The 23,836-nt window shown below is 44.8% G+C and overlaps 1 protein-coding gene across 3 annotated transcripts in view; it reads left to right on the top strand.

Moving 5' to 3' along the window:
- The window catches only part of ATG5 (autophagy related 5), a 370,935-nt gene that overhangs the window by 14,452 nt on the left and 332,647 nt on the right, over positions 1–23,836 (top strand). The window contains exon 1 of one of the 3 annotated variants that reach the window (XM_069235427.1): positions 8,915–9,039. The exons of the other annotated variants lie outside the window; for them this stretch is intronic. Coding sequence (XP_069091528.1) covers positions 8,935–9,039 — 105 coding nt within the window. The 5' untranslated portion in view covers positions 8,915–8,934. Of the gene's footprint in view, positions 1–8,914; positions 9,040–23,836 lie in introns of those variants that run through there. 3 annotated transcript variants of the gene reach the window in all.

Genomic DNA, 23,836 nt, shown 5'->3' with positions numbered 1-23,836 from the left:
TATAGAGCTATCACATGCATAAATGTCTACAGGCCTTGCCAATTTTTGCATCTATCACTCCACTGTTCTTTAAAAAAAAAACGCTGTGTGTCGGCCAGGTAAAAGTACAAGCTTGTATTACTAAAATATTTCACATTTACCAGGTTGGAGGTTGAGATTAGTGAGTCTGAGATCAGTGACCATTTCAGTTTGTAGTTTAATTAATCCCCCTTTTGCAGTTAGTCTGCTTGGAGTCATTCTGTTTTATTAAGATGCACAAGGTAAGAGCAATAAAAAGCTATGGAACGTTTTAGTAAATCCCACACTAGGATCCAAGGAAGGGCGTTTGACTCCTGTATTTTATCCAGTGACTTTGCATATCCAGATGCCAAGTCCATGATTATTGGCTGGGATGGCACCACCTTGGGTCTCCCGTTATCGGAGTAAATCAGGCGTAGAAAAATCATAAACATTTTACTAGACCTGCAGGTCGAGTAGCTTGAATAATCTACTCGACCTAACTGTAATGTACTTGACATGGAAATGGGTCTCAAATTGTGTGATCCAAGGCAAATATAGGGGGTCATTCTGACCCCGGCGGGCCAGGGTTGGCGGGAGCACCGCCAACAGGCTGGCGGTGCCCCGCAGGGCATTCTGACCGCGGCGCTTTGGCCGCGGTCAGAAGAGGAAAACCGGCGGTCTCCCGCCGGTTTTCCGCTGCCCATAAGAATCCGAGCTGCGCCGCCATGGGGATTCTGACACCCCATACCGCCATCCTGTTCCTGGCGGCTCTGCTGCCAGGAACAGGATGGCGGTATGGGGTGTTGTGGGGCCCCCGTAAGAGGGCCCCTGCAGTGCCCATGCCAATGGCATGGGCACTGCAGGGGCCCCCGTAAGAGGGCCCCACTTTGTATTTCAGTGTCTGCTTTGCAGACACTGAAATACGCGACGGGTGCAACAGCACCCGTCGCGCCTTCCCACTCCGCCGGCTCCATTCAGAGCCGGCGTCCTCGTGGGAAGGTTGATTTCCACTGGGCTGGCGGGCGGCCTTTTGACGGTCGCCCGCCAGCCCAGTGGAAATCCCAGAATCACTGCAGCGGTCTGACGACCGCGGTGCGGTGTTCTGGCGGGGGTACTTTGGCGGGCGGCCTCCGCCGCCCGCCAAGGTAAGAATCAGGGCCATAGTATTTTACAGTCACCTTTTTCTTCTTCCTCACATGAGTGCACCTTCAAATATGTGAGTTCAGCATTTCTGCTGTAACAAATCCTCTTTTGTTTGATTAAATACACTAAACGTTTGCTCAATGTAAAATAAATCTAGCCCACATAAAGGGTGTGCATGATCCATGCATGACTTGCCTCTTAGTTTACTAAAAGCTTTGCTAGCAGGGCAGGAGTGTTTTTCAGTTTATGTTCAAATACTCACTTTAAATAAATATATTACTAAAGCATGATGTGGTAGCTTACTGTCATTTACAGACAGTAAATTTCCAAGGAACTTGCAGTTTTACTGATAAAGCTATATAGTGTATTAACAATGATCTGTGGAAATTGAGTTTCAGAAAACATTTATCATTTACAAATCACCATGTAAAGTGTTCTGACTTTTTTTCTATCCTATTAAAATATATATTTTTTCTCACAAGTACCAAAATGGGTCTTTCACAGCCTCTGAAATATATTTTGAAATGTTTGTAAAGTTGACTTAGTTATATAAATGTTGTGTGTTAGGAAAAACCTGCTACCAAAAGCCTTTCATTTCACATAGGTCAGTCAGTTCACCTTACAAAATCGTGGAACTCTGCAGTCACAAGGAAATGTATTTGCATTGCAAGAAGACAAACTGACGTTTGACCTCTGTCTCTTAACACAGAGCAAATGTGAACAGAATTAAGGCATCTTAATTGCTAATTCAGTTTCTGACTGAACAGAATACCTGTTATTTGTCCACTTGCCAGAAGTGGAGTGGAATCTAAAAATAGCTGGACCTCATAAAATAAAACTGGCCATAGCCAGCGGGGGAATAGATTTTTGAGCACTGTAAATAATTTTGTCCCGAAAAAAGAGGCCCCACCCCCACATTCACTGATGTTTTGGCAGAGCTCCACCCATTATCAAGAAGGTATGCTAGATCACAGTTGAGTTTTGAGTTTGAGCGTATGTGATTAATTTTTTTTTGCTGTAGAGGATCTCCTTGAATATTCTTGAGTAATTTCAGCTTTACTTTACCCAAATACCTATAGAGTATTTTGTCTAAAGAGTATGGTTCATCTCCGTCTTGTTAAGAAGTGAAACAGGAAAATTATTTTCTTTGAAAAGGGGATCAAATTATTTGTCATTGTTTCCTCTAATTACATACTTATGCTTATACAGAATGTTAGTATTGCAGAGTTTTTGCATCCTAGGAAGTGGTTGCATGGTAGACATGTTTACGAATTCAATACACATCTATCTGTGAGTTCTGCAATTTGTTGGTTACTTGTGCATATGTCTTGGATTTTTGTGAATATACAGGACAACAAAGCTTCTCTCATGCATAGACACACACGTTGTTTCATGAGATTTGCCTTTCTTTCTAAATTGGACCTTTGATATTCAGTAGTTTCTATCTCCATACTTCCACCTCGGCACCTTACACAGAGTGGGTTTTTCACTTTTCCAAAACATATAAAAAAAAAAAAACATTTATAAAGCGCGCTACTCACCCGTGAGGGTCTCAAGGCGCTAGGGGAGGGGGGTTACTGCTGCTAGAAGAGCCAGGTTTTGAGCTGCCTCCGGAATGCAGGGTGGTCCTGGGTGGTCCTGAGGTTGGCGGGGAGGGAGTTCCATGTCTTGGCCGGCAGGTAGGAGTAGGATTTCCCACCTGCCGTAGTGCGGCGGATGCGAGGGACGGCGGCGAGTGTGAGGTTGGCGGAGCGAAGTTGATGAGTGGTGTGTAGAAACTGAGGCGACGGTTGAGGTATTCGGGTCCCTTGTTGTGGAGGGCTTTGTGTGCGTGGGTGAGGAGCCGGAAGGTGATCCTTTTGTTGACGGGAAGCCAGTGCAGGTGTCTCAGGTGGGTGGAGATGTGGCTGTTGCGGGGTATGTCGAGGATGAGGCAGGCGGAGGCGTTTTGTATTCGCTGAAGACGTTTCTGGAGTTTAGCGGTGGTTCCTGGGTATAGGGTGTTTCCGTAGTCCAGACGGCTTGTGACGAGGGCATGGGTCACAGTTTTTCTGGTGTCGGCGGGGATCCAGCGGAAGATCTTTCAGAGCATGCGGAGAGTGAGGAAGCAGGAAGATGATATGGCGTTGACTTGTTTGGTCATGGTGAGAAGTGGGTCCAGGATGAATCCGAGGTTGCATGCGTGGTCTGAGGGGGTTGGTGCGGTGCCAAGGGCCGCGGGCCACCAAGAGTTGTCCCATGCGGACGGGGTGTTTCCGAGAATGAGGACTTCCGTTTTGTCTGAGTTCAGTTTCAAACGGCTGAGTTTCATCCATTCTGCAACGTCTTTCATTCCATCTTGCAGGTTGGTCTTGGCGCTGGTGGGGTCCTTGGGGAGGGAAAGTATCAGCTGAGTGTCGTCGGCGTAGGAGGTGATGTTGATGTTGTGTTTGCGTACGATGTCGGCGAGGGGGCTCATGTAGACATTGAAGAGAGTCGGCCTGAGCGAGGAGCCTTGTGGGATGCTGCAGATGATCTCGGTGGGGTCTGAGCGGAACGGAGGGAGGTAGACTGTTTGGAAGCGGTTAGAGAGGAAAGAAGTGATCCAGTCCAGGGCCTGTCCTTGGATACCGTTGGAGCGGAGGTGGGATATTAGGGTTCGGTGGCAGACGGTGTCGAAGGCAGCCGAGAGGTCGAGGAGGATGAGGGCGACTGTTTCTCCGTTGTCCATCAGAGTTCTGATGTCGTCTGTGACTGCGATGAGGGCAGTTTCTGTGCTATGGTTGTCTCGGAATCCGGACTGGGAGGGGTCGAGTAGGTTGTTGTAAATTGGTGTGCTGCTTGTTGATGGTCTTGTCGATGACTTTGGCAGGGAAGGGGAGGAGCGAGATGGGGCGGAAGTTCTTCAGGTCGCTGGGGTCCGCCGTAGGTTTCTTCAGGAGGGCGTTGACTTCCACGTGTTTCCAGCTCTCGGGGAAGGTGGCAGAAGCAAACGAGCTGTTGATGATGGTCTGGAGATGAGGGGCGATGATGTCGTCGGCTTTGTTGAAGATGAAGTGGGGGCAGGGGTCCGAGGTTGCACCGGAGTGGATGGTGTTCATGGTAGCTTTGGTCTCCTCTGCGCTGATGTGAGTCCAGGCGTTGAGGGTGATGGCTGGGGTTGTAGGTTCTGTGGTGGTTGGCTGGGTCTGGTGTCCGAAGCTGTCGTGTAGGTCGGTGATCTTACGATGGAAGAAGGTAGCGAGGGAGTTGCAGAGGTCTTGTGAGGGCGTGATGGATATGGAGTTGGAGTTGGCGTTAGGATTGGAGAGCTCTTTGACGATGTTGAAGAGTTCTTTGCTGTTGTGAGTGTTCTTGTCCAGTCTGTCTGTGAAGGAAGTTCTTTTGGTGGCGCGGATCAGCTGATGGTGTTCGCGGGTGGCGTTTTTGAGGGCAGACATGTTTTACCGTGTGGTCTTTGCGCCAGGCTTTCTCGAGGGTACGGCAGGTTTTTTGGGATTCCTTGAGGGTGTCTGTGAACCATTGAGGTTTCCTGGTGCTGGTCTGTCTTGGGAGGCGTCTGAGGGGTGCGAGGTTGTCCGCGCCGTTGGTGATCCAATGAGTGAGGCTGAGGGCTGGGTTGTTGGGGTTGGTGGAGAAGGTGGGTTGGTTGTCGCTGAGAGTGGAGAGTAGCTGTTCCGTGGGGATTTTGTTCCAATGTCTGCGTGGGATGGGTTGTGTGCGGAGGTGGAGAGTCTTGTCGTCTGAAGGTGAAGTGGACACATCTGTGGTCGGTCCAGTGTATTACGGAGGAGTGGCTGAAGGATACGTGGTTGCTGGTGGAGAAGATGGGGTCGAGCGTGTGTCCGGCGATGTGGGTGGGGGTGTTCACCAGTTGCTTGAGACCGAGGTTGTCGAGCAGGTTGGTGGTGTTGGGGTCGTTGTTCTGCTCCAGGTGGAAGTTGAGGTCTCCGAGGAGGATGTAGTCCGGCGAGGCTAGGGCGTGCGGGGAGATGGTCAGCGATGGATTCGCTGAAGAGGGCGCGTGGTCCAGGGGTTCTGTAGATGAGTTCCTCTGAGGGTGGTCCTGGGGTCGGTGTGGATCTGGAAGTGCATGTGTTCGGCGGCGAGGGGGGTGTCTTCGGTGGAGGTGGTGACGTTGATGGAGTCCTTGAATACGATGGCGATTCCTCCTCCGACTTAGTTGGTGCGGTCTCTCCTGGTGATTATGTAGCCGTCGGGAATGGCTATGGCGATGTCAGGGGCTGAGGAGGCGTTCATCCAGGTCTCAGTGATGAAGGCGACGTCCGGTGGAGTCCAGGAGGTCCCATAGTTCAATGGCGTGCTTGTGGACGGAGCGTACGTTGATGAGGATGCATTTGAGATGATTATTGGCGCGTGGGCTGCCGGGCGGGGTGCAGTCGCGGTGGAAGGTGTGTTTGTAGGTAAGACATGCGAAGGGTCCATGAGTGCGTTTCGGGTTGGCTTGGAAGCAGGTTCTGGAGCGTCCCGGGTTGAGTGCGTGGAGGGAGGTGGGGTCGTAGCGGTGCTGCGGGGTTTGGGAGTGCTGGGGGCCAGGGGTCGTGGCGCTGGGCGCGGTCCAGGCGCGGACGGGCACAGACGGGCTTGCCTTTGGCGTGCCAGCGGCGCGGCCGCCATAAGAGGGGTGGGGGTCAGCTGGGGGCGGGAGGCGGGAGGGGGAGCGACGAATGGGAGCGGGGGGCAGGGCCGAGCGGGAGGTCGCGGCGGGAGGGTAGAGGGTGGGGGGGTCAGATAGAGGGGAAGGGAAAGAAGATAGGGAAGGGAGGATTACAGAGGAGGAGAGGAGTCAGACGAAAAGAAGAGAGGAATAGAAGAGAAGACCACAGAGGAAGAGGAGAGAAGAAGAAAAGAACACACAGGACGGGGTGCAGAGGAGGAGAAGAGCACAGAAGAACACAGAAGAAGAAAAGAACACGCAGAGAAGAGTATAGAAGAAGAAAAGAACATGCAGGACGGGGTGCAGAGGAGGATAAGAGCACAGAAGAAAACAGAAGAAGGAAAGAACACGCAGGACGGGGTGCAGAGGAGGAGAAGAACACAGAGGAAGAGCAGAGCAGGAAGAAAATGCGGTGAGGGAGAAGAGAAGAACACAGAGGAAGAGCAGAGCAGGAAGAAAATGCGGTGAGGAAGAGGAGCGGGACACAGAGGAAGAGCAGAATACGAGGAAAGTGCGGTGAGGAGGAAGAGAAGGACACCGGAGAAGAGCAGAACACGCAGCAAGTGGGCTGCAGAAGAGGAGCAGAGAGCAGAGGAAGATGGCTACCAGAGGGAGGAGCAGAAAGCGAAGGGAAATGGACAGAGAGAGGACAGCAGAGGTGTGAAGAAAGGTTGGAGGAGAGAGCAGAAGACAGGAGTTCAGAAAAACAGAGGTGAGTAACAAGGGGCTGGGCGAGGGGCTGGGTGGGGGGAGTACTTACGGTTTTGCTGGTCTTGCTGGGAGGTGTCAGGAGCCTGGGCAGGTGGAGCTGCAGCGGCGGGGGGGGAAGCGACCTACCCTAGGGTCAAGGGTAAAAAAAACTACAACAGTGTTAAGAAGTATTTAGAGTGCAAATCATCCAAAACAAAAAGAGAGTTGTGCAGTCCATTGTCTTTATTTAACAGCCTAATGTGTTCTCAAATTTGTAGTCGTGACCTGCTTCAATTGATCTGGCAGGACTATCACAATAAGGATTTGGTGCAGAAAAGACTTATGACTGGAATGACCTGGAGCTCCCCTGTGTCAAAATGCAACAGAGCAAAAGTAGTGGTGTGGATTAATTACCACGTGGACATTGTCTTCCAGTTTTGCAAACAACATGCAAATTACGGCAAAGTTTACTTATTGCACCTTCTCCCCATGCATTGCTTGGACTCAGACATCACAGTTTGTGTACTTCGTGCAGATGTTTTGGCATGTAACTTATTTATACAGCAGTGGATCTTTTAGAGCCAGTGGTTCATTAACGTACCCTGGGATTTAAACACAAATGAAAAACATCTGATATCTACTACAGCAGATTTGGTAAACTCTGCGTGATTTTCTAAGACTTTGGAAATGCTTCACCTATAATTCTTTATCCTGAGTGGGAAGAAAAGAGGTAGAGTAGGAAGTATTTAACCACACACGATTCTGCACATTTTGTAAGTTTTATTATGTTCCACCCTGCTTGGAAGAAATAGGTTACCAAATTCAATATCATTTATGTGTAAGGGTCCCTGAGGGCAGTTTTTTTAATACAATTTGCCTTTTGGTTTGCAGACCATGGCAAGTGTTCAGTTAATGCCAATTCTTAACTTCTAGATGGCCTTATTTTATTCCCAGTACTTTGTCAGTCTTCCGTAGTAAACAGATGGCATCTGGATTAACATTTCTGTGTCTCAACTTCAGTAATGTCATAATCCATCACGAATATCTTTATTCCCTTCCTTAGGCAAGGCTAACTTTAGTGCCAGGATGTACCATGCCACCTACTTTAGACTGCTTCTAAGTAGTGTTGGTCACATTTAAAAGGGAAGATGCTCCCTGTTACAAACTACAGTGCAGAATTGGCCAAGGTAAAAGAACTACTACATCCCTTGACTGATGAAAATTGCACTGTGAGCAGAGTTACATTGAAATGGGGATATTTATGTATGTATGTGTGTGTGTGTGTGGTATTTCTGTGATGTGAACTTTATCAAATGGCAGAGGAGCGCTGTGCATGATCAAAGACCAGCATAAAGCCAATGAGTGAAAGGTGAGGTATATGGATATGGACGGTTAACGCCTTCTTAGCACATTTAACATTCTTTAAAGAGGTGTGTTCCTTCAACTCTTGCCTAAATGAGAGTAGAATTGGGGTGATCTTGATGAAGTCTGAATGAAAGGAAATGTTTGAGCAAAGTGAGAAAACCCGTGATATTTTGATGTTGGTGTATGTTGAACTATTTCCCCACGATTAATTTTAATTATCTCCTTTACTTCCTTGTAGGAAAGCCAGGATATGTGACCAATTGGCAGAATCAGTGTTCCCAAACTCTTGTAGTGTCTATGTTGAAGTCTCATTTGCGATTGCATTATTTATAGAGCTCCTTGTGGTTTTGGAATTCAAGGTGATAAACCAATTGTATTAAAGCAGAATTTAGCTCTGCAACAAAGAGAACGTTTTATTGTTCTTAAATTCTTAGACTCTTACCATGGTGGCTTTTCCAGTCCTTTATAGCATAATTCTTGTCTTTTTCATCTATTTCTTTCTGCTGATCATATGCGCCTGTACAAGCAGGGAAACGACTCTCCATCGCGTAGCCAGATATCTGTTCCAGTGCAAGTAATTCAACTTATCTTCTACCGTTTGTATTTTGGGATCTTTTATTGGAACATCCAAGCATCAGTTTCTTTCTTTTTTGTACCAGTTGAATTAGAGGTGGTCAAGGAGCAAATCATCTTCTTGGCTGTACTTACATGGGCAACTACCACTAGTAAATAACCCAGTACAGTCTCCAGCATTTTGATTCTTGAGAGAGAGAGAAAGCTAGACTCATGTATAGATCTTCCATAGAGGCTCTACCATGATACTCTTTAGTTTAATCTTAGAACTCCCATGTTTTATGTAGATTTGATGTTTCTGCTCAATTGACTGTTAGGTCATCCAGTAAGTTTTTAAGGGCATACGTAATTGAAAACCCCAGATCAGTTATTGACATTCTTTGGGTAAATCTTCCTTTAAATATCATCATGATGTTATAGTTTTGGCTTTGATATCAGTTAGGCTTATTTCCGGTATTAATGAGGGTCTTCCACGTTGGTGTTTTGTAGATTGTCAATATGGTTGAATGTATCCAGGAGTTGGGAAGCTGCACTGTGTCTCATCTGAAAGAGCAATGATTGTAAAAGTGGGTTCCACTGTTCTTGGAAACTTGTTAAATAACTCTTTCAAGGTAGGTTTTCACCTTGATCATTGTTATTTTTCAGACTCTGAAATTAATTCTTTATCTGGATTTAGGAAAATCAATCAAGATTGCCTGGGTTTTCTGTAATGTTTAAAAAAAATAATAAGGGGGCTTGTGTAGATCGCTATTACAGGCAGGCTGTCCAAATTGCTTGAAGAATTCATTTCAGTTTAAGGATTCTGGATTGTGCTGTTGTCAGAAAATTGCCTAAGATGGATAAACCTTGCTTTCAAATGAAGGACAGAACCTCTGTACTTTAAAGGGCCTGCAATGCCAATCAACCTGCAAAACCGGGTTAGATTTGTTGTCCCTGGTGGCCCAGTAAAGTTCCCTGTTTGAACCTTCTTTTATTTTTAAACTTTTGCCTGAATTTATTCCGGACCAACTTGAGTTAGGCAGGTCACATCCATATTTCCATCTTTCATTTAGTTCTTTTTTCTTCTGCCTGCATTCCTTTTCAAACCAGGTGGTATTGTTCTCGTCCACATTGTGTTAACTGTTTCTGGGCTTCTCAAAGTCTTTTGGCAATTCCTTTTAGATTTTGGGGCTTATGCACACAACATTTTTGTGGTTGCAAAGTCTACGATTTGCAAAATCAGAGGCATAGTTACTGCATAAATGCAGGTCACAGAGTACAGAGCATATTGTGAAGTGGGAATGTGTTTTTGACTTTCAAAGTTCACTTTGAGACCTATAACGAATTGCATTGGATAGTGGGCAGGTGATGGTTCCCCGCTTTCCTTTGTAATTTGCTGTGCTGTGATCCGTGTCCTTAATAGAATTGAAATTCTTGACGCGATAGCTAGAATTTTTTTTATTCTATTTCAGGACCGGAGGCTCCGATTATGCTAGTTTAAAGCTGTTCCATTACTACAGTAGCTACGTCCAACACTGGTTTGTGATAAAACTTACGAAAAGTGTTTTCTGAAGACCAGTCTGCTGCCTTCATAATGTCTTCTAACCGGGAACCCAGGGCAAAAGATTTGGAAGCCATAGCTCCTCTCACCGAATGAATGAAAGTGTCAATACCTGCTCCACTCATCAACCATCTCAACCATCTGGCCAGAGTGGCTGAAGTCCCTGGTTTAAATGGTTTTTGCAAAGAAAGTAATAATTGACCTTTAGAATCTTGTCGAAATTCTTCCGTGACTACTTCATAATCCTTTAAACATTGGACTACACACAATTTTTAATTTTCCGTGTAAATAGGGAAGGATACTGACTTGTAATTTGTTTTAGTTCTTCTTGTCACTGAAAAAGTGACCCCTTCTGGGGAAAAAACTCTACCAGCTAGATCCAGAGCTCTGACGTCTGAAACCCTCTTGCATGAGATAAGGCATAAAAGCATTCTCAGTTTAGCAGAGAGTTGTTTGCGAGATAAATACTTGTTGGTAGGCCAAGAGTCCAAAGATTTTAAAATAATGTTAACATCCCATAATACAGAATATTTAGCTTGAGGAGGTTTGGAAAGACGTATACCTCTCAAAATTATTAATTGTCCGATAAGCCATACCAGAACTTGCTAGTTCTGCTAAAAAGTTAACAGTCATACCAAGGTGTGCTTCCACTGGATCGGCACCCCTTGCATCACACCAACTAGACCATCTGCGCCAAGCTGAGTCATATCTTTTATGGGTACTAGCTGCCCAGGCCTGTTTAATGAATTCCGCAGCTTGCTTCGAAACATCTGGGGTATTCCATCTCGACCTGAAATTAACCAGGCTAGTAGAACCAACTTCCCTGACAAGACCAGTGGATGTTGAAGGCCCTCCGGACTCAACAGAAGATTCAGACGAGGCGGAATCAGAAAAGGAGACGCACAAGCTAAATGAAGAGCTATAGGGAACCAAGGCTGTGCTCTCCAAAAAGGGGTCACCAGAACAATTTCTGTCTTCTGTCTCCGCACCTGAGACAAAACCCTGGCAATCATCAGGAATGGAGGAAAGGCATAACCCCGAAACTGGGACCAATCCTGAAGAAAGGCATCTCTCTTTAGTGCATAAAGATCTGGACGCCAACTGTAGAATTTTGGAAGTTGGCAATTGATCCGCGAGGCAAAGAGATCTATCTCGCAACTGCCCCACTCCCTGATTATCTGTGAGAAAATCAGAGGGTCCAATTTCCAATCGCTGGAATCCGAGAGGTATCTGGAATTCCAGTCTGCTATGATATTCTGATCCCCAGGAAGGTATTCCGCAATGACCACTAGACGCTGAGTTAGGCAATAATGGCAGAAGTCTTTGGCAATCTCCGCCAGAATTCTGGATTTCGTGCCCCCTAGTTTGTTGACATATCTTACTGCTGATACATTGTCCATCCTTAAGAGTATGCAACAATCTGTTTTCTGAGGGGAGAGGCTCTTTATGGCAAAAGATCCCGCTAAAAGTTCCAGGCAATTGATATGTAGGGTCTGCTCCCATTCTGACCATCTGCCCCCCGTCACTAAGGAGTTGCAGCGTGCTCCCCAACCCCATCTGCTGGCATCGGATTCTATCACCACTTCTGGATGGGACCCGAAAATTGCCCTGCTGTTCCAAGCTTCCATGTGATGAAGCCACCACTGGATCTCTGATCGAACTTCGTCAGTCAAGGGGATTTGTTCCGAGTAACTCAGACCCTGTTGTAGATGCCTGATCTTGAGCCTTTGAAGTGCTCGGTAATGTAAGGGTGCAGGGAAGATCGCTTGAATAGATGAAGCTAGTAAGGCCACTATTCTGGCAATATTCCTCAGGGAGACGGTCTGGCTGGATAGAGTCGATCTCAATTTCCTCTTGATGTTGCGGATCTTCTGAGAGGGAAGAATGAGTTGACAAGATATGGAGTTTATCTGGAACCCCAGGAACTCTATCACCTGAGAGGGTATCAATAAGGACTTCTGCACATTGATAAGGAAACCTAAATCCTGCAGAAGATTGATGGTCCAATCCAAGTGAGTTAGGAGGACTTGAGGGGATTGAGCCATCAACAGAATGTCGTCCAGATATATAATCAATCTGACTCCTTTGGCTCTGAGCCATTCCATCACAGGTCTCAGGAGCTTCGTAAAGAACCACGGGGCTGACGACAGACCGAATGGAAGGGCTAGAAACTCCAAGTACTGTCCCTTCCATTGGAACTGTAGAAATCTCCTGTGAGGGGGGAAAATTGGAATCGACAGGTATGCATCCTTTAGATCCAGACGAACCATCCAATCTCCTTCTAAAAGGATATCTCTTAGCATGTGGATGCCTTCCATCTTGAAGTGTCTGTAAAGGATCCAATGATTGAAATCCTTCAGATTTAAGACTAATCGGTGACCTCCTCTTTTCTTGTCTACTACGAAAATAGGACTGATGAAACCGTAAGGGTGAGGGTATGCAAACTGTACGGCTCCTTTGTCTAGAAGGGTTTGTACCTCCTTGTCTATAAAATTTTGATTTGCTAGGGAAAAACACATTTGTATAGGAGGAGATAGTTGTTGGGGGGTACTGACAAACTCCAAGCGAAAACCCTCTACTGTTTGGAGAATCCAAGGATCCCCCGATATCCGTTTCCAATTTGTCAAGCATAATGCTACCCTGCCCCCAAGTTTGATCTGAGAAAAATTAATAATGCTCACCTGCGAAACTTGAGTCCTGTATGGCTCCTTGCTGCCCTCTGCGTTGACCTCTGCGGAAACGGGGGCGTCCTCCCCTAGAACGTGTGGGGTAGAAGGTGGGGTCTTGATCTCCGTACCAGCCACCTCTGCCTCTCGGGTAGTAGTTCTGGGGACTATTGTAAGATTCTCGGCCGGGCATACGTCCCCCATAACGACCGGCCCTGAGAAAAAGGCCTCGTTTAAAGACCTTCTTAAGGGACATTTGAGCCTTGTCAAGTGTAGAAAAAGTGGAGCAAAACTTGGACAAGTCCTTAATAAAAGAAGATCCAAAGAGCAGTCCTTCAGCTGAAGGTCCTGCTTCCGAAGACGCAAGATCAGACAATTTAGGGTCAATACGCATTAACACGGATTTTCTGCGTTCTACAGAAATAGCACAATTCGAGTTCCCAAGTAGACAAATGGATCTCTGTGCCCACACTATAAGTACATCAGTGTACACAGGAGATCCAGATTCCTTGGCCACATACGCCATCTCAAGAATCTTGGTCAAGGGTCCTGAAAGGTCCAACAACTTGTCTTGGCAATTACGCCAGGAGCGATCCAAACCTTTTTTGGGGTCTTTAGAAAATTTTCGCAAAAAGGTGACCATTGTGGGATCTATTTCCGGAGTCTCAGAAACCTTGCCCTCTAGGTCAGGTCTAGGGCATTCCGCTTTTAAGCGTGATCGCACTTCCTTGTGGAAGCTTTTACGTAAATTAGATTGGACATATTGAGCCACCTCGGGTGGGGGTACCCAATTAAATGCTCTGGGGTGAATGATTTCCGTGGGATCAAAGTCTAGAACCTGACTGGGAGGAGGCGCTTTTCTAGCTTTTTTACTAGGTCTAGGAGCGTCGGAATCATCTGAATCATCAGAGGAGGAATTTTTATCAGAAGACGAGGAAGGGAGGAAGACTTCCTTTTTTTAACTGTAATTATGCTCCCCACTACGTTTTTTACGTAGTTTTTCAAATGTGTCTGCGTGCAGACTACTAACCTCTGCCCTAGGGTCCAGGTTTTTAGCTTTGTCCTTGACTTTTTTGGACTCGGGGAGAGGTTGTTGTTCTTGCGTCCAACCCTGTGTACGGGCATAGTCAAATAATTGCCCTGAAAAGGGGCCCAAAGCTCTCACCAGAGCATCATTTACCGACTGTTGAACCCTGGAATCAAGGGCTTCAACTATATCAACTTCTAGTTGATTGCTCAAATCATCTGTGTAATATTCAGCTCCTTGATCATCCCATTGAGCCATGTTCAGATTAATAGGGTAAATACCTTATATGAAATAGATAGGGATCAAGGAAGGGGGGAGTGCAAAAACCCCAGTTCAGGCAATAAACAAATAAAAGCCCTTAATAGAATGTGGAGGGAGCTGCCTGAAAAGCACTCTAGGCAGAAGCCTGATATTTATTTTACTACCCAGACAGTCACTCTGCTGGGCGTCAGGGAGCAAAGAGTTTAGACTCAAAAAGGGCACTTGAACGCCCTCGCCGCACTTCTCACGAGCCGATCGATTCAAACAGAAAGGAATCGTCTCGTCGAGACGTGCATGAGTAAAAATGAAAAGGAGACTGCCGAGGCAGCTCCGCTCCCGCCCCCACTCCACGAGAATCGGGCCAGCGAAATATTGGCAAAAGGCCAATAAAACAGAGCGCAGAAGCGCTCGAAACAATACAAATGAAGCGCGCTGAATCGCGACGCTGAACAATGTTAAAATAACATTCTAAATCGATAAATAAACATGCAGATACACAAGAGAGATAAATCATGTACTTATCTGCTGCGAAGCAGCAAATAAAGAGGCAGTGACATCAAAGGTCAAAGGACTTATAGCAAAGGACATGGATAGTGATTGGACCATGTGATAGGATGTTGAGCATCATGGGATGTGTAGTTTTTTCTGTTACTTGTATTTCATTGGCTGCTGTTTGATTCACTAAAGAAAGAGAAAGCATAATCGGAGCCTCCGGTCCGGACATAGAATTTACAGCTCTACGTCCAAATGCTTCGGATTTAGTGTTAATGGTAGATTTGAACTTCCTGATTGAGAAAATGTTTGGATATCCCTCAGTTCTCAGTACCTTTGGTAATAGGAAAGGCAAAATAAGTCTGGGATTGAAATTCCAGTTTGTTCACAACTTCCATTTCTGTGATTCTACAATGATTCTTAACTTCAGGCAGCGAGTTCCCACCGTTTAGGGACTCCACTGTCCAATGAAATTCTTGGTGTTCCACAATTCCGGAGGAGGTTGTCCAGCGTGAAGCTCCAACATGTTACATCTTCACCAAATCTCTGCAAGAGGTTGGAGTTTGTCCGTTCCAAAACCCATGCCAATCCCATGAAATTACAATTCTCAGATATTTAAAATATTGGAAGTGTACTTTAAGTGGAATAAAGTGTTGGGCAAAGCGACAAGTCACTCAACAGAAATATGCAGGATTTCGGCCAGATAATCTTGGTTCTAGAGTATCTACCGTATACCTCAACTATGTACTTCAGTTTATGAAGTAAATTGTCAGGATCTTCTACACACGTAAAATATCAGCATACAGAGGGATCCTGTCCTCCTAAATTGAGGACCATCGAAGCCCCAGACTAACAGCTCTCTTACCCAACACAGCAATGGCTCAGTGCCTTAGGAAATAAAAAGCAGAGTGGACACCCCTGTTTGAGCCCCTTTTCTAAACTTCCTACATATGGTGCTGTTAACTTGTACTCTGGTCACTGGATTGGTGTACAATCATCAGATACATGACATAAAAAATAAGACCCAGGCACATATTTTCCAGCACCAAGAACAGAAAAGGCCCCTTAGCAATATTGAGGCCGTCTCTGCATTCAATGATAAGACCACAATCAGCTCGGTAACCCCCACTCAGTAATCATCAAAAGTTTTTTAGCTGTAATCTTTGTCAACACTTTTATTTCCATGTTCAATAAAATATTCAATAATACAAGGTCTCCTAATCAGAGAGTGTAGTGGATAAATGTTTTAATTCTGGGTGCAGTCTTCCCTTAGGTCTGACTCTACTAAACCCATTTTGCATGTAATCTGTGATACTACTGGGTATCTTTATGCAGAACTCAACAGGCAACCCATTGTAAATCCTTAACATCTTTAGTTCTTAATTCACATAATTAGAAAGTAGTTGACAAGTATCTATACTATACTATAATTCCCTGATTCTTTGTACCAGTACTTCCTCAAATTTCAGGAATGTATTTCAATATTTCTTTGCACTTTTTAAACCAAGCAATTAGTTTACCTGCTTGACTTCAAACATTATGAAGCTGTTTCTGTGCCCTAATAATCTGTACTCTGGATTCCATAATTCACTAAACTTCAACATTCTTCTTGCCATATGGGTAAGCAATGTATCATTTTCTTCTAGCATATCCTCCAGAGGTATTATCCTCGGTTCTTGAGGCAGTCCTCTGTTTGAATATGTGCTTTTATAAGGTTGGTTTTAGCAATGACGGTTGGCTCCTCTTTTAGTGAGTTGTTTAGATGGGCAATCGAAAATGTCTCGTCCAAGTCTAGTGCATTTTCTAATTATCAGACTGCCTTGAGCACATGATTTCAAATCCACTTAGTCAAATTGAACCCGGAGCTTCAACTCCATCAGGGGATTGTGCCTGCTGTCAGTATCAATATCAATAATCTGAAACAAGGATTAGCTACCTTTTGATCAGTATGGGAATGTCATTTATAAATAAAAATATGTCATTATAAATGGAAGGTGAGCATTGTTTTTACTTTCCTTTTTTTTAACACCTGTATAGCACGACCGAATCAGTAGGCATTTTGGCACTTTACAAATAACAGTGGGGTTACATCAAAATGGTGAAGGGTAGTAATTGTCGAAACATAGAAAGAGGGAGACTGACTGAGATGACTGAGCCAGTGCAGACACCCTATAACGTCAAGTGGATTCTAGGTTAGTAGTTGTCTGCACAAGAGTGCTTTTGGTTGCCTTCCAAAACCTGTATGTGGACTTAGGTTCATTTAGTGTTTTTATTGGGGGGTGGTGAGAGATTTCCATGTAGATGGGCCTGTTCCTGAAAATAATTATTTTGAGGCAGGAGAAGTTTTAAAATGTGATGTTTTGCCCGTGTGCCTAAATGTATGCACAGAGCATCCCTTAGAGCAGTACCAAGATCTTACTGGAGAAAGGGAGCGCTCCATGCGCTGTCTGACAGGGCTTTGTTGGACACATGTAGCTCCTGGATGGGCATCCCCCCTGCCTATATTGTTCTGATATATCTGTGCTCACAGTTACTGAGAGGGGTGTGAACTGATTTGCTTGCAGCACTGAACATTAAGGCCCTCATTCCGACCCTGGCGGTTTCAAACCGCCAGGGTGGAGGGCAGAGGAAGCACCGCCAACAGGCTGGCAGTACTTCCCGGGCCATTCTGACCGCGGCGGTAAAGCCGCGGTCAGAAAAGGGGAACCGGCGGTTTCCCGCCGGTTTTCCCCTGGCCCAGGGAATCCTCCATGGCGGCGCTGCTTGCAGCGCCGCCATGGGGATTCCAACCCCCTTCCCGCCAGCCTGTTCCTGGCGGTTTACACCGCCAGGAAGAGGCTGGCGGGAACAGGTGTCGTGGGGCCCCTGTGGGCCCCTGCACTGCCCATGCCGCTGGCATGGGCAGTGCAGGGGCCCCCTAACAGGGCCCCATGAAGATTTTCAGTGTCTGCTTTGCAGACACTGAAAATCGCGACGGGTGCCACTGCACCCGTCGCACCCCTGCAAATCCACCGGCTCCATTCGTAGCCGGCTTCCTCTTTGCAGGGGCTTTCCCGCTGGGCCGGCGGGCGATCTTTTGGAGATCGCCCGCCGGCCCAGCGGGAAAGTTGTAATGACCCCCGCGGTCATTTGATCGCGGTGCGGTCTTTTGGCGGTTTCCCGCCGGGGTCGGAATGACCCCCTAAGTGTATTGATGGAACTGCAGAATTCATTGTGGTATAAACAATGTCAAACTTGAGCTTCTTCCATTAATGCCAGGAAAGGAGTGTGGACAAACCTTGTAAACAATCTTTCCAAGATGGTGGTATGTCCATAGGATGATATCTGAGACTCTTAATCCTAGATGCAGTAGGCTTTTGCTGTAATGTCAGATCATGTTTAAGCACATATAACGAGGGGCTCAAGAGATGATGATGTCTCAGCACGTTTTCAATGCTTTTTTTCTTGCATTATTTACTCCCTTGCTATTTTTGTCCATGATTGTTTTCTTCAGGCAATCTTTTTTTAGCAATTATTGTCTTCTAGTATTCCAACTCTTGATTTATGTATGCCTCTTTTCTCCTCCCTGATTTTGTTGGAGTTGGGTGCCTTGCTGATGATCTCCATTTTCAATCGACCCACTATATTGTAGAGGAGATTTTTTTTTTTTTACTTTTTTTTTTTTTTCCCCTAACTGTAGCCATCTTAAGGAGTCAAGAGATACCTTTCATGTACACTACCCTCTTCAGGGTGGCACTGTGGCACCTTTTCCAGGGACATTCAAGAAGGGGATGGCTTTGTGAACTAGGCAGCATGTTTTCACTTGTATTCTGGCACAGTGGGGAGCTAATGAAGGTCTCGAAGAAAGGGGATGATGCCTTGAATTACTTTGTGGAATTAACCTGTCTAGTTGCTAAGTGGAGGATAGTTTTGGGCAGAGGAGTGGATGTTGTAGACACACAGCCAGTATGGCATTCGCAAAGTGCAATCTCGAAACAAGCGTGTGAACGGCTATTTTGAGTTGATAAGGTGAGATGAGCTGTAGGATTTAAAAGCATATCAATAGAAATGTGCCACTTTGTTCACTTAATTATATGTGGATGGGAGAATCTATTCTAGTGTGAATCCTGAGGAGTGTGTGTAGAGTTGGAATGTGGAAGAGAAGCCATTCAAGTTTAGTGAGTTGACATTTGCTACATTGATTGGAGCTCACGTATCTACTGCTGATAGTTACTTCCAATACCTGTTTCCCTTTGTATAGCAACCTTGACGTGACAAAGATAGGCTGGGTGGATTGAAGGATATAGATTTGTTATGCTAGAGGTTCCCTTTGAGTCTTCTTTGTAATTTCAAGAGCGGAGGAGTAGGGCTGCTAGTATCATCCTCATTTTAGAGGTTTATGAAGGGAGAACATCTCAGGCACTTACCTCAATTGACCCTCGCAGGAGCCATAGTGCGCTTAGTCGACTCTGAATGCTTGCCCTTGTAAAAAAGAATAAACAGAGTATCCAGGCATGGAAGCTTGTTGGTCTGTGGTGTAGCACGCAATTGTGTGTTTAAGGAAACGTCAGGAATGGGTGGTGGAGGAGGTAAAGAAAAGAAGATGATCATACAGTCTGTCACCAGTTACCCTTTTCCACCCATTCAATTACCTCTTTTACTCATTCTAGCCCTACCACAAAGTCATGCCTACAGGGAGTGCAGAATTATTAGGCAAGTTGTATTTTTGAGGATTAATTTTATTATTGAACAACAACCATGTTCTCAATGAACCCTAAAAACTCATTAATATCAAAGCTGAATATTTTTGGAAGTAGTTTTTAGTTTGTTTTTAGTTTTAGCTATGTTAGGGGGATATCTGTGTGTGCAGGTGACTATTACTGTGCATAATTATTAGGCAACTTAACAAAAAACAAATATATACCCATTTCAATTATTTATTATTACCAGTGAAACCAATATAACATCTCAACATTCACAAATATACATTTCTGACATTCAAAAACAAAACAAAAACAAATCAGTGACCAATATAGCCACCTTTCTTTGCAAGGACACTCAAAAGCCTGCCATCCATGGATTCTGTCAGTGTTTTGATCTGTTCACCATCAACATTGCGTGCAGCAGCAACCACAGCCTCCCAGACACTGTTCAGAGAGGTGTACTGTTTTCCCTCCTTGTAAATCTCACATTTGATGATGGACCACAGGTTCTCAATGGGGTTCAGATCAGGTGAACAAGGAGGCCATGTCATTAGATTTCCTTCTTTTATACCCTTTCTTGCCAGCCACGCTGTGGAGTACTTGGACGCGTGTGATGGAGCATTGTCCTGCATGAAAATCATGTTTTTCATGAAGGATGCAGACTTCTTCCTACCACTGCTTGAAGAATGTGTCTTCCAGGAACTGGCAGTAGGACTGGGAGTTGAGCTTGACTCCATCCTCAACCCGAAAAGGCCCCACAAGCTCATCTTTGATGATACCAGCCCAAACCAGTACTCCACCTCCACCTTGCTGGCGTCTGAGTGGGACTGGAGCTCTCTGCCCTTTACCAATCCAGCCACGGGCCCATCCATCTGGCCCATCAAGACTCACTCTCATTTCATCAGTCCATAAAACCTTAGAAAAATCAGTCTTGAGATATTTCTTGGCCCAGTCTTGACGTTTCAGCTTGTGTGTCTTGTTCAGTGGTGGTCGTCTTTCAGCCTTTCTTACCTTGGCCATGTCTCTGAGTATTGCACACCTTGTGCTTTTGGGCACTCCAGTGATGTTGCAGCGCTGAAATATGGCCAAACTGGTGGCAAGTGGCATCGTGGCAGCTGCACGCTTGACTTTTCTCAGTTCATGGGCAGTTATTTTGCGCCTTGGTTTTTCCACACGCTTCTTGCGACCCTGTTGACTATTTTGAATGAAACGCTTGATTGTTCGATGATCACGCTTCAGAAGCTTTGCAATTTTAAGAGTGCTGCATCCCTCTGCAAGATATCTCACTAGTTTTTACTTTTCTGAGCCTGTCAAGTCCTTCTTTTGACCCATTTTGCCAAAGGAAAGGAAGTTGCCTAATAATTATGCACACCTGATATAGGGTGTTGATGTCATTAGACCACACCCCTTCTCATTACAGAGATGCACATCACCTAATATGCTTAATTGGTAGTAGGCTTTCGAGCCTATACAGCTTGGAGTAAGACAACATGCATAAAGAGGATGATGTGGTCAAAATACTCATTTGCCTAATAATTCTGCACTCCCTGTATAGACTACAAATGTTAGGCTGTTGACTGCTGATAGGATAATCAAGGTATTCCATTGAAGAATCTTTTAAATTTGTGAATTAGAAAGATGAAAACCCTGTCAAAGAACATAGGTGATTTAACCAACACAGTTATGGAGAAGGAAAGGAGGACTTCCAACAAGAGAAGGTTCTTCCTTCTCAAGGTAATTAAAGGTGCCTTCTAATATCCACCCTCATTATTGGCAATACAAGGAGTTAGACCTACATAATAAATAAGGGTTTCATTGGTGAATTCATCAGGGAAAATCCTAGAATGCTAGGAGTCTCTGTCTATCTTGTGGCAGATGCCAATAAAGGGTAACAGATATCTTGATAATATTTGATTGAGGTTGGGTCACGCAGAGCTTTGTAATGGACCTTTGCTGTATGTGTGGCTATCAGCGTTCCGATGTTCAGAGACCCCCGTAGTTTCTGTGTAGAGCCTTTTGGTGGGAAACGTGGGACTAGAGGTACAAGACCTTTTGCAGGTGCAACTCATTGCTCACTGACACCTTAAATGAGGTGGTAGCTAAGGGGCAGGAGTCCCCATTGGGTACCTTCCCCATAGCTGAATGATGTCAACTGCCCCAGGAAATAAGTGTCATAGAGGTATGGGGAAGTAGGCAGTGATCCTGCAGACCGCTGCCTGTTTCCCCCAGATATTTTCTCAAACAGGAATCTTTAAAAACAAATCAGTGATTCCTTTAAAGCTTTTCCATAACCCGATTCCTGATAGGTAGTTCTTCCACAAGCAGCTTTCGCTACTTGCCCCCTTACTGAACCCCGACCAATACTCGTAAACTAATTATTAAATTTCCCTAAAAAGAAACACCATGGACTGCAGTTCACAGTTGTGCATGTCTCTCTCCACCACATAATGGGAAGTGGCAATGCAAACAGCATGACCATGCAATCTCTTTCCTCAAACACAGGGGTCTATGCTTCCCTCACACTACCATCAGGTAACTTGCAGCAAACATATGCAATCTTCCATTAGACACAAATTATTTTTTCTTGTGGACAGTTCTACATAGACTCCAATCTCTGCTCTGCCATGATCTGTTACCCTTGCCACAAGTTAAAATAATTGTTATAGGTCTGAGAGATACCACTTGGTGACGCTGTTTTGCCTCAGATCCCACAATCCATTCTTTCTAGAGTATTCGATTCCTTCCTCCTTTCCTAATAATTCCATTAATGTGGTTAAAATAAAAAACATGCTATAAATGACTAAGCACAGGTGCAATTCCAAAGTTTCATTCATATTTCCGCAGCAGATAAGCGTAATCATCAACAAATGAAAAGACCATGCATGAAACAAGATTTTCAGATATCAGCATTTTGATTTCATGATGATCTAAGGCAACAAACCACCACATCAAACTTGTAATGTTAGCACTTCTTTATTTGAGCTCAGAGCATCACAGAATAAAACAATTTTCAGTGTGTCTATTTAAGTGCAATGGCCGTGGCTTTAATTTATAAATAGCTGGTTGAACATACTTTTAAATGCCTTGTCAAAATTTAGCAAAGGAAGGCACATTTTATTGTAGTTTTCTTATCCCCCACAGGGTCGGGAAGGGACAGGAAAGAAGCCCAGGCAACAAAATAAAAGTGTCCCTCATTAGCGAATCAGGTAGCTTAAAAAGTGCCCCACGTTTCCAAATAGCGAAGTATTTTTTTTACTTGTTTTAACTTGTAAAGGCATACTGTTTAGGTGTTTTGCAGTGTATGGGAACAGTAAAAACTGGCCCACCTGTCCATAAAAAAGCCCAATCCCACCCCCCACACCCACACCCACACCCACCCCGAGAAGGGCCCACTCACTGACCTATCGGACCTTTTCCTCAGGCAGTGCCAGATTGGCCTGTAGGCCAGACTGACCCTGATACCCTAGTGAAACATTTTATAGAATCCCGTTTTGATTATGCAGTGTAGGTGCACTATACTTTGGCACCCTATTCTTTGAAAAAATAGTTTATTTACAATAACATGAATACAGGTGTTGTGAGGGTCATATACTTCCAAATCCTCTGTTTTACAATTGATGAAACAATCACAGACTCATTTGAAATGTTGTCTTTTACTGTGGTAAGGCTGGCGTGAAAAGGAAATACAAATGACGTTTTATGGCTTCTGTTTCGGGTGAGCTTTGTTCTAGCTTTTCTGGATAAGAGCAATTACCACTTCTCATTCCCTCTTCCATAGCATAGCCGAGGGACTTATCTGTTGTTCGATTTTTCTTTTTTTACATGCATTTCTTTATTAGTTTTATGAGAGGTTACGTATTATAGTGCTATTTATATTGTGTTATATATGGACTTTATGCCGATACAGTATTGGATCTAGTGATGAACGGGTGGACTGGGAAGATAGTTATGCAATACTATAACTATGACAATTGCTATTTCCTTTTTGTTCTCTTCTCTGTGTATATTACAACCTTCAGCCTTGTACATAATAATAGCCATTTCTACAAAGAGGTATAGACTAGTTTTGTGAAATGTGTGCCATATCTTCCAGGATTGTGTCAGTCATACACAGGAACATAGTATGTGGTAAAGGTCACATTCCTTACTCGTGCATCTCCCGCAATTATCGTCTCATGCGATTCGGTTTTTTTTTTAAATGTGTATGACGAGTATTTCACTCTGGCTTCCCTCAAGGTGCAGTCATGATTGTCCATAGGAACCAACTGTTCTACATCTCTATATTACACATTTATCTCATTTGCCAGTATCTCTTAATCTTGAGTCTCGTGTTGGTCGAGTATAATGCATTTATGAGGATCTTGTACATATTGAAAACTGTACTTCTGGACTCGTCCATGTATTCACATATTTCTGAAACAGTTACTTGAGTCTTTTGATGGGACCTCGTTCAAGCCAGTTTCTGAAACAGTGTCATAAAAGATTATATTTCCAGTGCTTTGATCATGGAAGTGTAAAGTCTGAACAAAACGTCTAAAAGAACTTAAGTATGCCCCCCTCGAAAAGGTGCCCTCGTGTCTATATCCCCCTCCTGTCCCACTGCATACATCTAACCACCTTAAGCTCTATCATAATGCCCATATTGGACAAACAGCCGTCCACACCCAGTAATTTATGTGAAAATCGCCAGCTCAGCCAGTCACCTTCTTTATAGGTGCGCATGCGTTAGAGACCGTAGCT

This window comes from Pleurodeles waltl, chromosome 5 (assembly GCF_031143425.1).
Source record: "Pleurodeles waltl isolate 20211129_DDA chromosome 5, aPleWal1.hap1.20221129, whole genome shotgun sequence".
NCBI classification, from domain to species: domain Eukaryota; kingdom Metazoa; phylum Chordata; class Amphibia; order Caudata; family Salamandridae; genus Pleurodeles; species Pleurodeles waltl.
Note: the sequence above shows the minus strand (reverse complement) of the source record. Positions and strands in the feature narration are given on the sequence as shown.